At 38.7% G+C, this 16035-nt stretch overlaps 1 protein-coding gene across 1 annotated transcript in view; it reads right to left on the bottom strand.

The window, feature by feature from the left end:
* Positions 1-16035, bottom strand: part of RAD54B (RAD54 homolog B) — a 59747-nt gene that overhangs the window by 18114 nt on the left and 25598 nt on the right. The window contains exons 4-5 of the mRNA XM_065752828.1: positions 4184-4384; positions 2116-2403 (exon numbers count right to left, since the gene is read on the bottom strand). Of these exons, the coding sequence (XP_065608900.1) occupies positions 2116-2403; positions 4184-4384 (489 nt within the window). The remainder of the gene's footprint in view (positions 1-2115; positions 2404-4183; positions 4385-16035) is intronic.

Genomic DNA, 16035 nt, shown 5'->3' with positions numbered 1-16035 from the left:
AGAACTATATTGATAATTTATTAATGGGAATAGGTCTGTTGAAAACTAGCATCATGCAGAGGGATTTTGTTTCCTACTGCAAAGGGTTGGGCTCTGATGGATTACATCAAATTGCATCTGGGTATATATAAAAGCCCACTGAGAGAAAATACCACCTTTCTGTCAAAGTTTTGCACCCTCAGAGATGAGGAAGAACCAAGATCTAGATGGGTTATGGACTAAAGTTTAGAAATCATACATGAAAGACATGGCATTCTGTCTTTGTCCAACTAGTCTGTTCTGTTGAGCACACAGATAAACAGCATTCCATTTTCTGAGAAAGCTGCATTTTATTCAATGATTTTCATTGACAACATCATGAAAACTTAGGAATGCTCCGATCACAAAGTCCTGGTCTAGGAAATTACCTTCAGTGCTTCTGAAAGAGATCAGGCACCAAGGCATTAAATAAATTGATAAATAAATATTATTTATTAATTATTTATTAATTATATAATATCAATTAATTATTGATAAATAAATATGATTCTCCAGGGTTGAGCAACCCCAATGTGTGAGAGTCCGACCTACTGATGTGTTCAGAGTTCTCTGTATGAGGCAATTTGGGGAAATCTCATAAGAAGTGTTTAAATTCACCAAAAGAAATGGAATAGAAGGCAAAGAATTAAAATAAAACTCCAGAATAAAACTTAGTTTTTGACAGAGTAGTGCATAAACGATAAATAAGTTCATATGAGTATAGAATATATCAGCTCTTTCCTAGATTTTCAGTTAGTAAGCTAATGCATAATTGCCAAGAAGATACATTAGACCCAACATAATTGAGCTGAGTTCAAACTAGAATACAATGCTAATGAGTTTGCTCTTACAAAAGTGACAATATCATTGCCATATAATAAATATATCATTGTTTATTTACATAATAGTTAAGTAGCAGCTAAACAGAAAACTGGACGGAGGTAAAATTGCAGTAGGAATGTAGAGAAACATTTTTCTTAGTAACACTTATTTACAATCATCTTTATCAAAAAGATAAAGCCATCAGCAGAATATATGAGACCTGCCTTGAAAGTACTGCCTCCTATTTTATTATGTTGGCCCACAATGTCAGAGGTGGATGTTGGTGAAATGGCAATAGAGGCTGGACCTTCCCACCAACATTCCATTCCATTTTGTTGCCAGGCAATAGATAGCAGAAGAGGGACAGTCTGACAAAACAGCATCTAACACTGCAGCATGTGTGAAGCAAAGGTGTGCAACTGAATTCCTCCATGAGGAAAAAACTGCACCCACTGATCATCACTGACACTTGTTGAACGTCTGTGGAGACCAAACAGTGGGTGTTAGCAGAGTGAGGTGCTGCTTTTCAACACTGACAACAGCAATGTGAAAGACAAGTCACGTTCTGGACAGCCATACAGATATTTACAAGTGTGACACGCAGGCTCTGATTCATCGCTGGCAAGAATGCATGGCTAATGGTGGTGACTCCACTGAAAAATAGCACTCTGTAGCTCAACATTTGCTCTATCAAACAGTGTTATTGTCTTCCTTGTATCTGTTATAGTTTCCACAGAAATAAATAGGAGGCATTACTTCCAGAGCAACCTATGTAATCGAAGAACTCTCACGAGTCTTCAGCACAGGGTAGCATTACTTAACAAAACAAAACTTTTCTTCCAAAACATACCTTGTTGAATCTGGGGCAGTTAAGTTACACTCACTGGCTGAGAAGGATCAAGCACCATTAGGAGCAATTCTCCACATTTGGCTTAACTGCTCTATTACTGACCCCAGTGGGAAGCTGGAACTCATCTAGAACTTCTAGTGTTTCTCTGAATGACATACACATTTTTCTTGGCAGAACTCTCAGAAACCACTCTAACTTGCTTCTACAGCCATGTGTAACATCTGTGAGAAAAAGTGATGCACTGCAGTGCATTCTACTTGTTAGAAACACATGATAAAACCCTAGCGTTTTGCTGACAGAAAAGCTACTACTGTATTTCAGAAATATTTCAGTAATACATTAGGGAACATGAACATTCTGGTTACACACTCAACTTTCTTGAGAGCAGGAGATTGCTTAAATAAGCTTAAAACTTTGAAACTTACTTGAATCATTTGGATTGTGACGAGGTTTGCAGCTTTGAGAAATGTGGAGAATATTGTCTTTAGTACTGGGTTGGCAGGCACTTTTGATTGGCTTACAGAATGGTTTAATGGTAGTTTGAGGTAAAGCAGTTGGGACTGTGTCATGAGTCGCTATTCCAGTCTGAAAACACCTGCCACTGCTGAAGTCATCTGCTGAAATTACACCCATCACTTCAATTTCTTTTCCTCCAATCATCAGTGTTTGACCTTCCTCAAGACTGTCTAACTCTTTAGATTTATATCCAGTACCTAAAGAAAGACCAAAATTTAGGAATTAGAACAACACAGCAAATACTGCTTCCTTAACATCAGCATTTATCTGCACAAAGGATAAATAAAACTATCAACAGGTGTATCTCCATACAAGATCATTTCAATTCTAGTCTGAAAAGCTTAGTTCTAAGTCAGGATGGGCTTTAAGGGTAGATGTGAACTTAGGAAAGACAAAAAGAGAATCCACAAAGCTCAAATGTTTATACAACTGCCTGAAATGATTATTTCTATCACATACAGCAAATTAAAAGAGAGGGCTTCCTAGATTCTTAGTAATATATTGCTAAGAATTTAGGACATCTGCAGAGGAGAAGAGCAAGAAGCTCTTCTGCTGTCTAGCCAAAGCCAAAAAAGCAAGCTAAAGCCAATGCTGTTTTTAGGCTTCCATATTCCTTCTTAAATCCTGCCCTAGTAGGCCTAAGTAAAAAAAAAGCAAACACTTCCTTTAACTCCTTTTTCCATTCAAAAACAGTAATTCTGGATGCTCTTTCAATTCATTCACATTCACTGTAAAAATGCTAGTGTTAAATGTGATTTTGGAAGTAAACACCACTGGCCCTTTTCCTTCTCACTCAGAGTGACTGCAGAATAATTGAAGAAACTTTAAAATTACACTGCTTAAATTGGTGAATTTATGCTTCTCTTAGAATCCATGAACACTGAAAGCAGATCAGCACTGATGACATTGGTACTGCTGTGCTCCCTGACACAAGTAAACACAAAAAACTTTAGCAGTGGGGATCAGAATATTTATTTTCCTATTGTGTCTTCTGCTAATTCAAGAGGACAGAACAACAGGGTGGTGGCTGATGCATTCCAGGCATTGCTCTCTTTCACTCTGCCTTTTTCAAACCCAAGCAAGTCTGTACATATATTGCTTTGCTATAACTGGATTTGAATTAACTTTTAAATCACTGATTTAAAACTGCATGGTCCTAACAAGGCTCACAATGTCATGATTGTAATTAAATGAGCAGAGAAGCCAGTCAGACCCAAATTAATCAAATTATATTTTGTAGCAACACTGTCCAATCCAAATTCCTTACTAAATGTGTTTGGCTTAGTTAGCAATGCTAATTCTTGCTTTTCTTTCAGTAAAAAATACTACTTCAAATTGACTGCAGCCTGCAGTTTGCAAGTCTTATTTTTAACTCTGATAACCACCCAAACTGTGTCTTAGAGCAGCAGCTGCTGCTAAAACTGCAAGACTAAAAATTGCCACACTGTTGACTTTGGCTGGAAAATGTTGCTGTTGTTTGCCCTTCTGACAAAGATGACAGTTTTAGATGTTTGATTGGCTGAAAAGTACAGAACCAACCTCAGACATTCATGGTTCCCATGCTACCGACTGGAACATCTACAAGAAACTTAGTTGTCTACTTTCTTTATGATTCTCACACCTTCTCCAGTGCAGTACAAGAGCAACCAAAATCAGCTTCTGCCTCATTTAGCATCCCTGCTGAATTAGTACAGCCCCACTTCCAGATCCTCTCCTTGGACTACCATTTGGTGTTTCTGTGAAGAATGTTATGCATCCTGCTCCAGACTCCCCCATGCATCTGCTTTATACGTAAGAAACATAAAGCTTTCTTTCCATCTCCCCCATTGAAAAAAAAAATAAACAACCTAATCTTTTTTCATCCTGTGGTCAACTTTGTTACTGAGAACTCTATCTAAAAAGCCTTTCCCCTGTTATTCAAAGCACACTAATTTGAAGCCAGCTGTTCATTTACACACACATGCAAATGTACAGTACCTCTGCCAATGTCTTTGCCTTCCATGTCTTTCAGTATTGCTGACTTTCCTTTTGTAATAAGAATAGCATCGCCTTCCCATTTCTTGTGCTTTTTCTTTGATGCCTTACACCACATAACACTGAAATACTTTGTGAGGCAGTCAGGTTCTTCCAGTGCTGCTGCTTCCTTTGCCATTCCTGATGCTGGCAAATACACTGTATCTAAAGGGGAAATAAAACAACAAAGGATATCTCAAGTTCTCTTGATGAACCATATATTCATTTCCATTTCAAACAAATGCATTTTATCTTATATAAACAAAGTGGCAAACTTCCTCTCCTGGGCTGTTTAAGTTTGGACTGGGATAGAACAGCACGTAAGGACTCATTCTGAAATAAGAACCATTAAATTGGTTTTGGAAAGTATGAGCTTTCTGGAAAAGGACGTTTCTTGGTGTATTACTCAGAGAGATCCTGATTTGTCAGAATGGATAATAACCGTGTAGAAAGAATAAAAGAAAAGGCTGGAAAAAAAAAACAAAAGGGAAATGAGCATGGGAGAAACTGACAAATCCTGACAAAATGGTGCTGAGCTACATTTTGGAAACAAGGACAGGGATACAAACTTCATGACAGGAAGGAAAGGAGGCCAGTACACAGGTCTGAAGCTGAAGTCATTAGTACTAAGATGCAGAATAACTATAACTGTAACAATGCAAGAGATTACTTCAACTGCTTTTCTCATTCTCTTTAAATATAAGTGATTATGTTAAGTGTTGAAACAGACCATCTCTCGAGCGTGTGGCAACCCAAATGCTGTTACCGGGCTTAGGCTGATTTTGATTTGCCAGCAGTTAACTCATTCCAAGCAACACAAATATAAAAGCTAATAGAAAGTGTTTAGATTAACAAGGTTAAGAAATTATAATAGAACTGACAGCAGTTGATCATAATATCGATTAGGAATAAATGCACGCTTCCAAGAGTTAGCTGTCTGACTTGAGCCAAGTAATGGCAGATAAGTCCTCTGTATTATCTAAAGGAATATCTGTAGCATTCCTTTTCAGCACATGCACAGCTTCAAAGAGAGAATCAGACTAATTTTCATTAAAATACCCTTGCATGCTGGTTAAAGGCTTAAATCGGTTCGCTCCTTTGATTCCATCTGGGTTTGAACACTACATAAATCTGTTACGAAAAAGCGCTTATGCCACAGACTAACCTTTCCACAGCTTCCAAGTGTGCTGGTGTTTAAAGGGAAAGCAGCAAGAGCAGGGGTTTGATTAAAATAAACATGAAGTAACTTTATAATACTATGAGGCAAATTCACAATAAATGGAGAGGCAACTTCATCACTTAGACATCAAGTTTATATTTTTTTTAAAGTGTGAAATGCTAGCAAGTTGTATGCCTAAGGTGAGTGTGTAATTTTTGATATTTTAAAAGTGTTATCTCAATGAAAAATTGTTTTCAGGGCATGAGACAATGTCTGTAGTATCTCATCTGACAAGTGCCACACCTACAAGGGGTAACAGAGCAGCTACTGAGTACGGGCACAGCAGGCAGGGATCCACATAGATGGAACCTGGGAAATGAGCCAGGGAGCAAGAACAAATCCATGCAGTTTTGCAAAAAGGTGCAAGGGTTTTTACTTCAGCAATCACAATAAAGAAGATTTGGAGGAGCAAGTGACAGCGAGAAAGAGAAAACACTGTGCTAAAAATAAAAGATATTTGATTCTGCTTTCAGTTTCCATATGTCAATTGATTCAACAGAAGAAATACAAGATACTTTTCTCTTTGCTTTTTTAACTGATTGTCGTATTTTAATCAGCAACTGCTATTTCTTTCGTCATTTTAAGTTTTTAAATAAATTACTGTAAGAATGAAACAGATTTTGTTGCAGAACTTTCTTTTCTCCTGAGGGATGCTCATTCACAACCAGAAATTACCTCCTTGTCTCCTCCATTGACCTCCCACAAGAGTTTGGTGACCCCTCAGATCTGTTTTATGGTAATTGCTCTTTTACCCAGGGAGTCCTGTTTGGTGTGTCTGAACCACCAATTGATTAACTTTCAGGTCAATAACAATTCCTCAAACTCTTCTTATCCCCATTTCAGCTAAAAGTACTAATCAAAGGATAATTTAGAAACAGTACTGGAAACTGCTAGATTTTGTAGGTGATTTCTGGAGAAAAGGATTTCTAAAGCAAACTGCCCTCAGCTAGCAGCGAACTGGACACCAGTATTTCTTATAATACTACCATGTTCCTCTAGAAAAACTGAAAACGAATGGACTGTGATGCTCACAATTATTCTTTAACCTACTGTAATTTCTGTCTATAACAGTATCCGATAATGATTTGTTTCAGTCAGTGCTACATAACGTATTCTCCTTTTACTTATAACTACATTAGAGTTTCAGATAACAATGTTAAGGTCATTTTCTTTCTCCGCAGCCAAACCCTCACTGCCTGCTGATGGTAGGCACCACCTTAGACAGAGCTGGTTTTGCTGAGATACTGACTGCAGGTGTCAGTTCTGTGCTGTGCTGTTAATCAGTTGAGACTGAGAATAATAAATAACAGGAACTCTGTGTATACCAGACTAAGAGGAAGATCAGGAAATCATGCCCATGCATCTCCCTCCCAAATGGTCAACTGCCTCACAGGGAGTGCAGTAAACTGTAGCAAGTGACAAACCTGTCCTCCCACAGTGAAGGGCTTGGGCATCTTAAAACCTTGGGTAAACGCTTCCATAAACAGAAACATACCTGGTTGGAAAGCAAGGGATTAAGTTTCATGATATAAAACATTGCCTACTTGATATGAGAAGCAGCTTCAGCCACCTTCATGGAGGTGATGATTTACAGAAAACGGGACAGGATCCAGGAAAGGGGATCGGGGGAGCGTTCCAATGGCAAACCAGCTTAACCAGTTTCTGTAGAGCAAGACTTGCAGAAAACGTATCCATGAAATGTGCTGGGTTACTCCCAGTGCACTGAGAGAGCTGCATTATGAAACACCACAAAATGTAAATCAGTGTGCGTTTTGAGGAACTTGTGCAGCGTGGCTGGCAGCCGTGTAACTGTGCATTATAAGGAGCTTGGCATGCTCCAGTGAGCAGCACACCAGATCCGCAGCCCGAGGTGTGGTTTAATGGATGGCTTAACCCTATCTAACTGCCAGCTGCTGCCAAAACCCGTGAGCGTCCTCCTCCTCCCTGCTCCCACACTGCCACTTGTCCAGCAGCTTAGCAGCTGAGCAGCCAGAGCACATGGATCAATGAATCACATGAGCAACCAAAGTCAATACAAGGAGAGGAAACGTGGTTCTCAGCAAGGAGATAGTCTCTTTCCTTACAGCTGTCACTGTTAAGCTGAGTGGTTTTGGAACCATGGTATCCGTCAAGTTGCTTATCAGCTCCACACCTGTGAGTGAGCCTCTTAAACAAAAACACATCATCAAAATACAAAAGCTGCAGCTTAAAGAAAACAACTTCAGTTCAAGTTGTGTTCTATGGTACAAAAGAATAAATTATAAATAAAAAAAGAGAGAAAGGGGTAGGCAGAGCCAAAAATTTGGACTGAGATAAAAGGAGGTTTGGCCTCTGAATCACAGCTAAAACTCAATGACAGCATCTTCCTGTAGTCTCTGCAGCCACCTCTGCAGATCCACCTGCTCTGCAGATTCAACACTGGTCCCATCTTTTGAGCAGAGGTGTTTTACAAAGCTGAGAGAGCAGATGTGCACATAGAAATTAAATACCTTGTTCTGTATGAAATATGTTAAACATTTCTAAGATATCCCAGGAACGTTTACAGAAATATTAGACAGAGATAGCATCATTGTTCATTTGCAAAGCAATTTCAGTCTAATGTCAACTTCAATATTAAGCTAACATGTAAATGTATACTACTTTGTGTGGAAGATAGAAAAATACATCATAAGTCTTCTCACAGAGCTCCTATGAGACATTTTACGAGGGGTGCAGCCATGAAGAGTTGAGCTGACTTGCCCCCTTATCATAGGAATCAATGGCAGATGGGATCACACCTGAGCTGCTTGATTACAGTCCAGTGCTTCACTGTCCCTCTTTTGAACACAAAATGTGTAACACAGAATTTGTCCTGCACACATCAGCATTGCTGCCAAAATGAAACCACCATTAGAAGAGAATTAGAGAATTACCACCAGAGAAGCCCATGGTGGTATTAGTATTTAAGATCTGTGGATAAGCTGTAGGGACTTGAAATCCTGACAGAGAAAAGCCTAATTTTGACAATTTCATCAGTAGAAATAGAAGAAAGGTAGGACACTACTTGTTGGAAGACTTCTTAAGATTTTTGCTTGTCTGTTTTAAAAGCTAAAGCATAGATTTTTATTATTTTTTTTGTTGATTTTATCTATTTAATAGAACTGAATAACTGAATAATGTGAAAATTAACTCACCAAAAGAAAGTTATTGCAAACAGGAATATTTTTCTTCAAAAAACACATTGTTTACATCCAAACTTAAACAAAAATATAAATGCTCAGACACTGATCATAAAATACTGCTTTATGAGAACAGAAACCAGAGATGAACGCAAATCAGAATAATATCTTTGTAGAATTTCTATTAACTCAATGCTCTGGAGAAGAATGTAGAAATCAGGGAAGAAAGCAGCACTTCTTTTTTGTTTTTGGCCAGGGAAAAACTTTTTCCCATCCCTGAGAGCTAACAGCTTTTAGAAATAAATGCAGTTTGCACATTCTGTGCAACTTAATTTCCTGAGGATTACACAGTGGACATTCTCTAACTGAGGCCGAGAATAACTTTCTCTGTAGTCACAGCTCTCACTGCATGGACCAAAGCTGGGTCCCTTCCAAGCACACCAACAGGGAATTTGTCCTTCTCAATCAGAGACAATAGCTCCCTTCCTGAGATAGAACAGGAAAAGATGGCAGTAGGGATAAGAAGCAGATAATGGAAGAGCTCCTTGAGTGAAGCAGCTTAAAAAAAAAGTCTACTACTGGAAAGGAAGGCTGATGTTAAAAACAGTAAAAACATGACAACTGGTAAGAAACCTTAAAAGTCAGAGCTGGAAGCAGAGCACACAGGGAAAAGCTAAAACAAACAAACAACAACAACAAACAGTAAGGGAACAAAAATGTAAGAAGACAACATTACATTATAAGAAGGGATGGGGAGATTGGGACTGGAATCTAGCCTAAGAAGTAAGCAACAGAGAAAGAGCTAAGATTTTCTGAGCAAGTATTAGAGCAAGGAAAGCTTAGAGCACCCTGTCTCTGTCCTTCAAAATTCAAGGTTCAGTAAAAACACATGGCTTGCTGGAAGCTACCAAGGGAAATCAAGGGAAGACCTAGGAGGAGGAAATGAGAACAGGAGCTGATTACGCATTGTCGGGAAAATAAAGTAAGAAGATAATGGTGAAGAAAACAGCCAAGGACAACTGAGTATTGCAACATAAGAGATGGCAAGCAGGTGAGCCCTGAATAGAAATGGTGCTCTACAAAGACTTAAGGGCTCTCAGATCAATTCACCTCCTGATAAGAAGGGCCCACATCATTGCCCTCAGACTCCTAGTTTGATTTCAATTTCAGTGACCTGGATCTGTGTGACAGATCATAATATGTGAGACCATCAGTTCTGAGTTTAAGACTTGTGAACTCAGGCAAATGATTGTAATGGACAAGGCTAAAGCTTGGATCATCTTGCCATTCTCATTCAAGACCCTTTGGTACTTTCTGTTCTTCACCTGAACCTTTTTCAGAAAGTCATTCATCTTGTTTGTTGTTAGCAAAAGTGCAAAGCTCACTGGACAAAACACTTCATTACACTGTAATAATGGTCTACACTGAATGCAGCAGCCTCCTAATAAAGTCATTCAATTTCTTACCTCAAAGGTTAAAGATCAGAGTTTCAACCTGGTCTATCTTACTCAGATAAAAACATTAAATGATATGGAAAAATCAATTTAGAAATGTTAATTTGCTCTAAAAGCCAAAAGAATAGTAACTACAGCCCCTGTGGCGCCAAACTACCTTTCTCCCTATCCTGTCAAAAAACAACTTGTTTTAAGTGAATAGTTTTGAGGTAAGATAAACTAAATAGGCCCTTTGATAACAGGATACTACTTACATTTGTTTCCAGTGTTCCTTTGTGGTGTAAGAAAATCATTTAACATTAAACTTTTCAGCAGAAGACATGTGTCTGAGTGTCTGATTTGAGATACAGTTTCATTTGTGCTAATACTGAACACTGTGCATAGGGGCAACTGCAAGTTGTAGTTTTAATACATTTAACTGTAAAATCATTGAACCATTGAACAGTTTGGGCTGGGAGGCACCTTAAAGACCCACCCAGCTCCAACCTCCTGCCATGGGCCAGACTGCCTCCCACCAGCTCAGGCTGCCCAGGGACTCATCCAACCTGGTCTTGGATGCCTCCAGGGATGGGGTATCTACCTATTTTAGTTTAAAGCCATTATCCTTTGTCCTATCACTTTATGCCCTTGTAAAACATCCCTCCCTGTGTTTTCTGTAGGGCTTAGTAGGTACTGCAGGTCACAATGAGGCCTTCCAAGAGCCTTCTCTTCTCCAGGCTGAACATCTTTCAGACTGTCTTCAGATAAGAGCTGCTGCAGCCTTCTGCCCATCCTTGAAGCCTCCTCTGGACCCACTCCAAAAGCTCCTCATCTTTCTTTCCCTGTCCTGGACACAGTACTCCAGATGGGGCCTCACAAGCAGAGCAGAGGGGGACAATACTGATGCAGCCCAGGATATGGTTGGCTTTCTGAGCTAGAAATCCACACGGCTGTCTCATGTCAATTTTTTCATCCACTGGAACCCCTACATCCTTCTCTGTGTGGCTGCTCTCCATCCATCCATACCTCACTTACTGTACAGTATACTGAAGCTCTTAGATAACACAGTCCTAATTGATTCAACCTACACCTTCAGTATTTATGAAGCTTTTTGATCTTAACTCTCTCTATGCCTCTTCTCCCTTTATCTCCTAGAAAGCAAAGATAATAGCAACCTCTCATCTCACAAGGATGTTGTGAAACATAGGTACATTCGTGAAGTGCACAGCATCTATTGTGATGGGCACCAGAGGAAAAAAAAATCAGGAAATTAATTCAAAATAGTGTGATGAAATCATGGCATTAAGTCTGTATATGACCAAGAAAGAAGAAGGAAAACACTGAATAGTTTTTTACTGCGTGGACACAGTCCTCTCTGTGAACTTAAACTGGCAAGGAAGCCCATAGAAATAGAATACATGATCATGCAATTAACAATTACACCACAAGGCACACGAAGCTGTAAACAGGCTGTGCCTGTTTGCAGGTTTTTGGCACCTGAGTTTGTAACCTTAGTTTTCCTTTGCAACGGGAATTTTCTGCATACAATAAAAGAAATGACAGATGTACTTAATTTGAACATTGAGGAACATTTGCCTCATCACCATTTAATGAAACTTTTAGCTCTTAAGGGTATCATCTGCAGAGGAGGAGGAAAGCTTATACTTGGAAAATTATAGCTCCATGGTAGAAAACTATTCTTCTTAAGCCTCTCAACTGTCTAAAAATCCAACTGACTCCAGCTTCCACTGTAAAAAATTAATGAACTAAGCTGAAGCTTCTGTCAAGTCCACAGAAATAGATGTGCAAGTCCTATTATCAAAGGAAAAAAGCAGCATCATTGAGAATTCTGAAATGCTGCAGGCATCAAATGGTGCAGCAAGCCAGATCAGCTCAGTAAAATACTGGAAAACATTCAAATGCCATCCAAATTCAGTGTTTACTACTCTTCCTATTGTTCTTATCCACACTGAAAGTTTAGATTGATTTATCAACTAAAGGCTCTTTAAATAAATAAAATAAAGCAAAATACATATGCAGGACTTTGAAAATATATAGCCCTGCATGCTCTAAGCATTTGCTATTGCCTCTGGGTTTTTTATTGAAATTAAAACTATCTCTGTGATCTATATGTCATTTATAAAATCTAAAGGCTTTTAGATCTGTCAGAAGTTGAGAAAAGGAAAAAAATGATTTATTAAGATTATGTATACTTCATGTTCACATCTATTTTAGCACATATTAAAAGGTAAAACATTTTTCAGCTACTGTTTGTGTTTGTTAATGGCCATCTTTCACTTGCATGGATTATAATAATGAGTCTTTAAAATAATCAACAAAACTTACCTCTGCTGTAATAAGCATGAAACATAATATATTCCTATCTAAATTATTTAAACAAGACTGTTTAAAATTTATGACGCTACCCTGGAAAGAGGCACACAAAGGATGAGTCATGTTTTTGAGCATTCTCATGTGTTATGCAGCAGTGATTACTTACAGAGTGGCTGATGAAATCTTTGGAAAGGGAAAGAGTAATCTTTCCAAATCAAGTTACATAACTTTGATTTACATAAATGTAATCCATTCAATAGGCCAAGCAGAAAAGTAATATGTATGGCCAGCGCATAAAAACTTGTAATTCTTACAAGAAAAACTATAATGAAAGGGAAAATGAAGGAGGAGAGAAGAAATTTTTCCTATTTGTAGGTATGTGGTCCTTACTGTACTGCCTTTGCCACTTCGTAATTTAAGAAAATTGAACACAGTTTAAATTGCTTAGAAGTTCCAATGCAAATTAATAAAATGATTCTATGCATGGAGCCATAAATTTAGCATGCCTCTGACAGAACCTACTTTGTGTCACCCTGTCTGGTTATGGTCCTAAACTGACTACTCAGCCAAGTAAAAGACATGGATACATTGGCAGTTTTCACCAGCACAAGGCCCTGCTCTGTCCCTTGACATCATCTGTATGATATTCAGCCTCTTCAGCACACACAACTTCAGTTCTTACCAAACTACCACATGGAGTATGTATACGTGTGTATGCACAGATGTACATGTGCATACAAAAGAATGAGAGAGAAAAATAATCTCTGCTCTTTTTCACCTGAAAATAATCTTTATAGCTGCCCATTACATCTTCAGAGGTAACCTATCCAAAACCATCAAAATATACTTCTGGGCTGTGGAGAAACATCCTTAGTACCATCTTAAGGTTTGATTTACAATTTTCCAAACTAAACTACAGCAAATTAGTATGTACAGTTATATAACAAAAACTCTTCTGAAAGGAATAAATTTTATCTATCAGAAATAATTATAACAAACAACAGTGGCTAAATTCCCTAAGCAAGCTTAATTCAGCTTTTGTCTGCACACCCACTGTGCAGCTCTCTGAACCACATAAATACAAATGATATTTTCCAGTTTATTGCTGGTTTTGAAGTTTTCACAGAAGAGCCAAGCTGTGAGCTGTTTGGCTGAACATTTCCATATCTCTGAAGCTGTCCTGCCAGAAGGGCTGAAGCACTTGAAATCCACACTGTCACCTCACCCTCTCTATATGCAAACCAAGAGGCTTCCTCACAGAGGCCTGCGAGGGGCAAGTCTGGAGACAAGTCTTTTTTGCTCCCATTCAAGCAAAGAAATCGCTGTTGAGCTCTCAACAATTCAGTGTGCCCAGCTGGGACAGACTCTCCAAAAATTTCATTTATTAGCGACTGTAACTAAAGTATAACAGTCTTACTGCAAATGACCACAATCTGTGCTCGACAATTAATTATGAATTAGCCAAGTGGGAGAGAGCCCTTATAGGAATGGCCACAAACCGTGCTGATGCTAATTGTCAGTACTTTTTCAGAAGCATGGGGAAACGAGAAAGCTACAAAGGAAAGATCATCAAAATTTAATATAAAATGATGCATTCTCCCTTCAATCTGGTTCACAGAAAAAAAAGCTGAGCTGCTTTCAGTAAACATTAACAAAAGCATATAGCACACACACATGAGATGGAGTAACCCAGAATAAAAATGCTTGGCCAAACTGCAAGTAGACACTACCAGTGTTACACGTTAGTCCATTGTGGCAACCTACTGCCAAAACCCATCCACAACATCATCCCCCAGTACTTAACTCTGGTAAGGCCTCGCCTCAAGCACTCCATTCAGTTTTAGGTCCCTCACTACAAGAAAGATATCAAGGCCCTGAGGTGTGTCCAGAGAGGGGCAACGAAGCTCTGAGGGATCTGGAACACAAGTCCTATGGGAAGCAGCTGAGGGAACGGGGACTGTTGAGTCTGGAGGAGAGAAGGCTTAGGAGAGACCTTATCGCTACTGCTCTCTACAACTGCCTGTAAGGAGGTTGTGGCGAGATGGGGGTCGGCCTCTTCTCACAGGTAGCAGAGACAGGATGAGAGGTAATGGCCTCAAGTTGTGCCAGGGGAGGTTCAGGTTGGGTGTTAGGAAGAATTCTTCTCAGAAAGAGTGGTGAAGTATTAGAAGTGGCTGCCCAGGATGGTGGAGTCACTGTCCCTGGCGGTAATTAAGGAAAGGGTAGATGCAATACTGAGGGATGTGGTTGAGCAGGCAATAGTGGTGGTAGGTGGATGGTTGGACAAGATAATCAGAAATCTTTTCCAACCCTAATGATTCTATGATTGCAGTGAAGAACAATGCAAACATCACCTGGATGAAACATGAAATTTGCAAGTCAAACAAAAATTGATTTTTTTTTTGGCTTACACATGCGCCCCAAAGTGAATGCCACATTTTGATTAAGAATATATCAACAGAAAAGCAACTGCTATTGATATCTGTATTTTAATTCTAATATTCAATTTTATTCCAATATCCATATGTATATACGGACTTTGGATTTATGGCATATCCCATTTTAATTCTGTATTTCCGATGCACACCATAGATATACTCCACAGAACTGTGTTAATAGTAGCAACAAGTGGACTAAGTAACATTTTTAAAACTGCTGCTGAGTTATGATAATTACTTTCTTTAGCATGATTTCTTCAGCAATTAATAACAGTACAACTTGAGATTACTGCAACAGACTTTTATCTACGTAACACAGAAGAAACAACATTTCAGTAACTATCCACAATCAATACGAAATCCTTCCTCCCCCATGCTCTAAATTAGATACAGGTTCTGTCCTATCATTTCATTGTTCAGTTACATCTAATAATTGACAATTTGTAAACTTGCATATTTCTAGCACAAAATTCTGAACATTAAAAATGCACATATTTTGAGAAAGCATTAACAATACCAACAAGGATCACACAAACACATGCAAGGTGAGAGATTGGTAACTCACAGTATGCTGTATACAAACTGCCTGAGCCTTGACCAAACCAGACCTTGACACCAACAGCATATGGAGGGGCATCATAGTCCAGAGAAATTATTTTTAGACTCTTTTTGTTAAATTATTACTGTTACTGTGATGATGCTAACTATAGACGAAAATCAAGCACAATTTGAAGTACAATTTTCAAGTCTTGCTAAAGAGCAAGGACAAATCCTAACTAATGTGCAGTAACTGCTGATTAAGTGTGGAATAAAAATCTCCTCACAGAATTCCTCGTGGAATAACAATACTCCTCACATGTGACTAACACAGGGTCAGGCAAGGTGTCATGTTCACTCAGAAATACTTGGATGGGTCAACAAATAATTCTGTGCAATTACTGGGATAAAATAGTATGCAACCCCACAGCACTTGAGAAGGACAAGAATACTGGAGAGAGTCAATGCTTGCACACTGCTGAGTCTCCCTAAGGACTCCCCAATCCTCATCCATCCCCTTTATGAAGAAATCACAACCAACGTTTTCAGTTACTTAAGCACTGAGAACTGTAGGTATCAGATGCAAGAATTCTATATTTAAGCTTTTAAAAACACCATAGCTTAAAAGTCTGAATGCCCTGAGGTAAATGTATGTAAAGTTGTGTTAGGTTTAACCTTTCTACTATGCAGTTTGGAG

The sequence above is a fragment of the Cyrtonyx montezumae genome, unplaced genomic scaffold (genome assembly GCF_038088225.1).
Source record: "Cyrtonyx montezumae isolate F1298 unplaced genomic scaffold, pur_monq_1.0 scaffold_8, whole genome shotgun sequence".
NCBI lineage: Eukaryota > Metazoa > Chordata > Aves > Galliformes > Odontophoridae > Cyrtonyx > Cyrtonyx montezumae.
The sequence above is the reverse complement of the archived record's forward strand: the minus strand, read 5'-3'. Positions and strand labels throughout refer to the sequence as shown.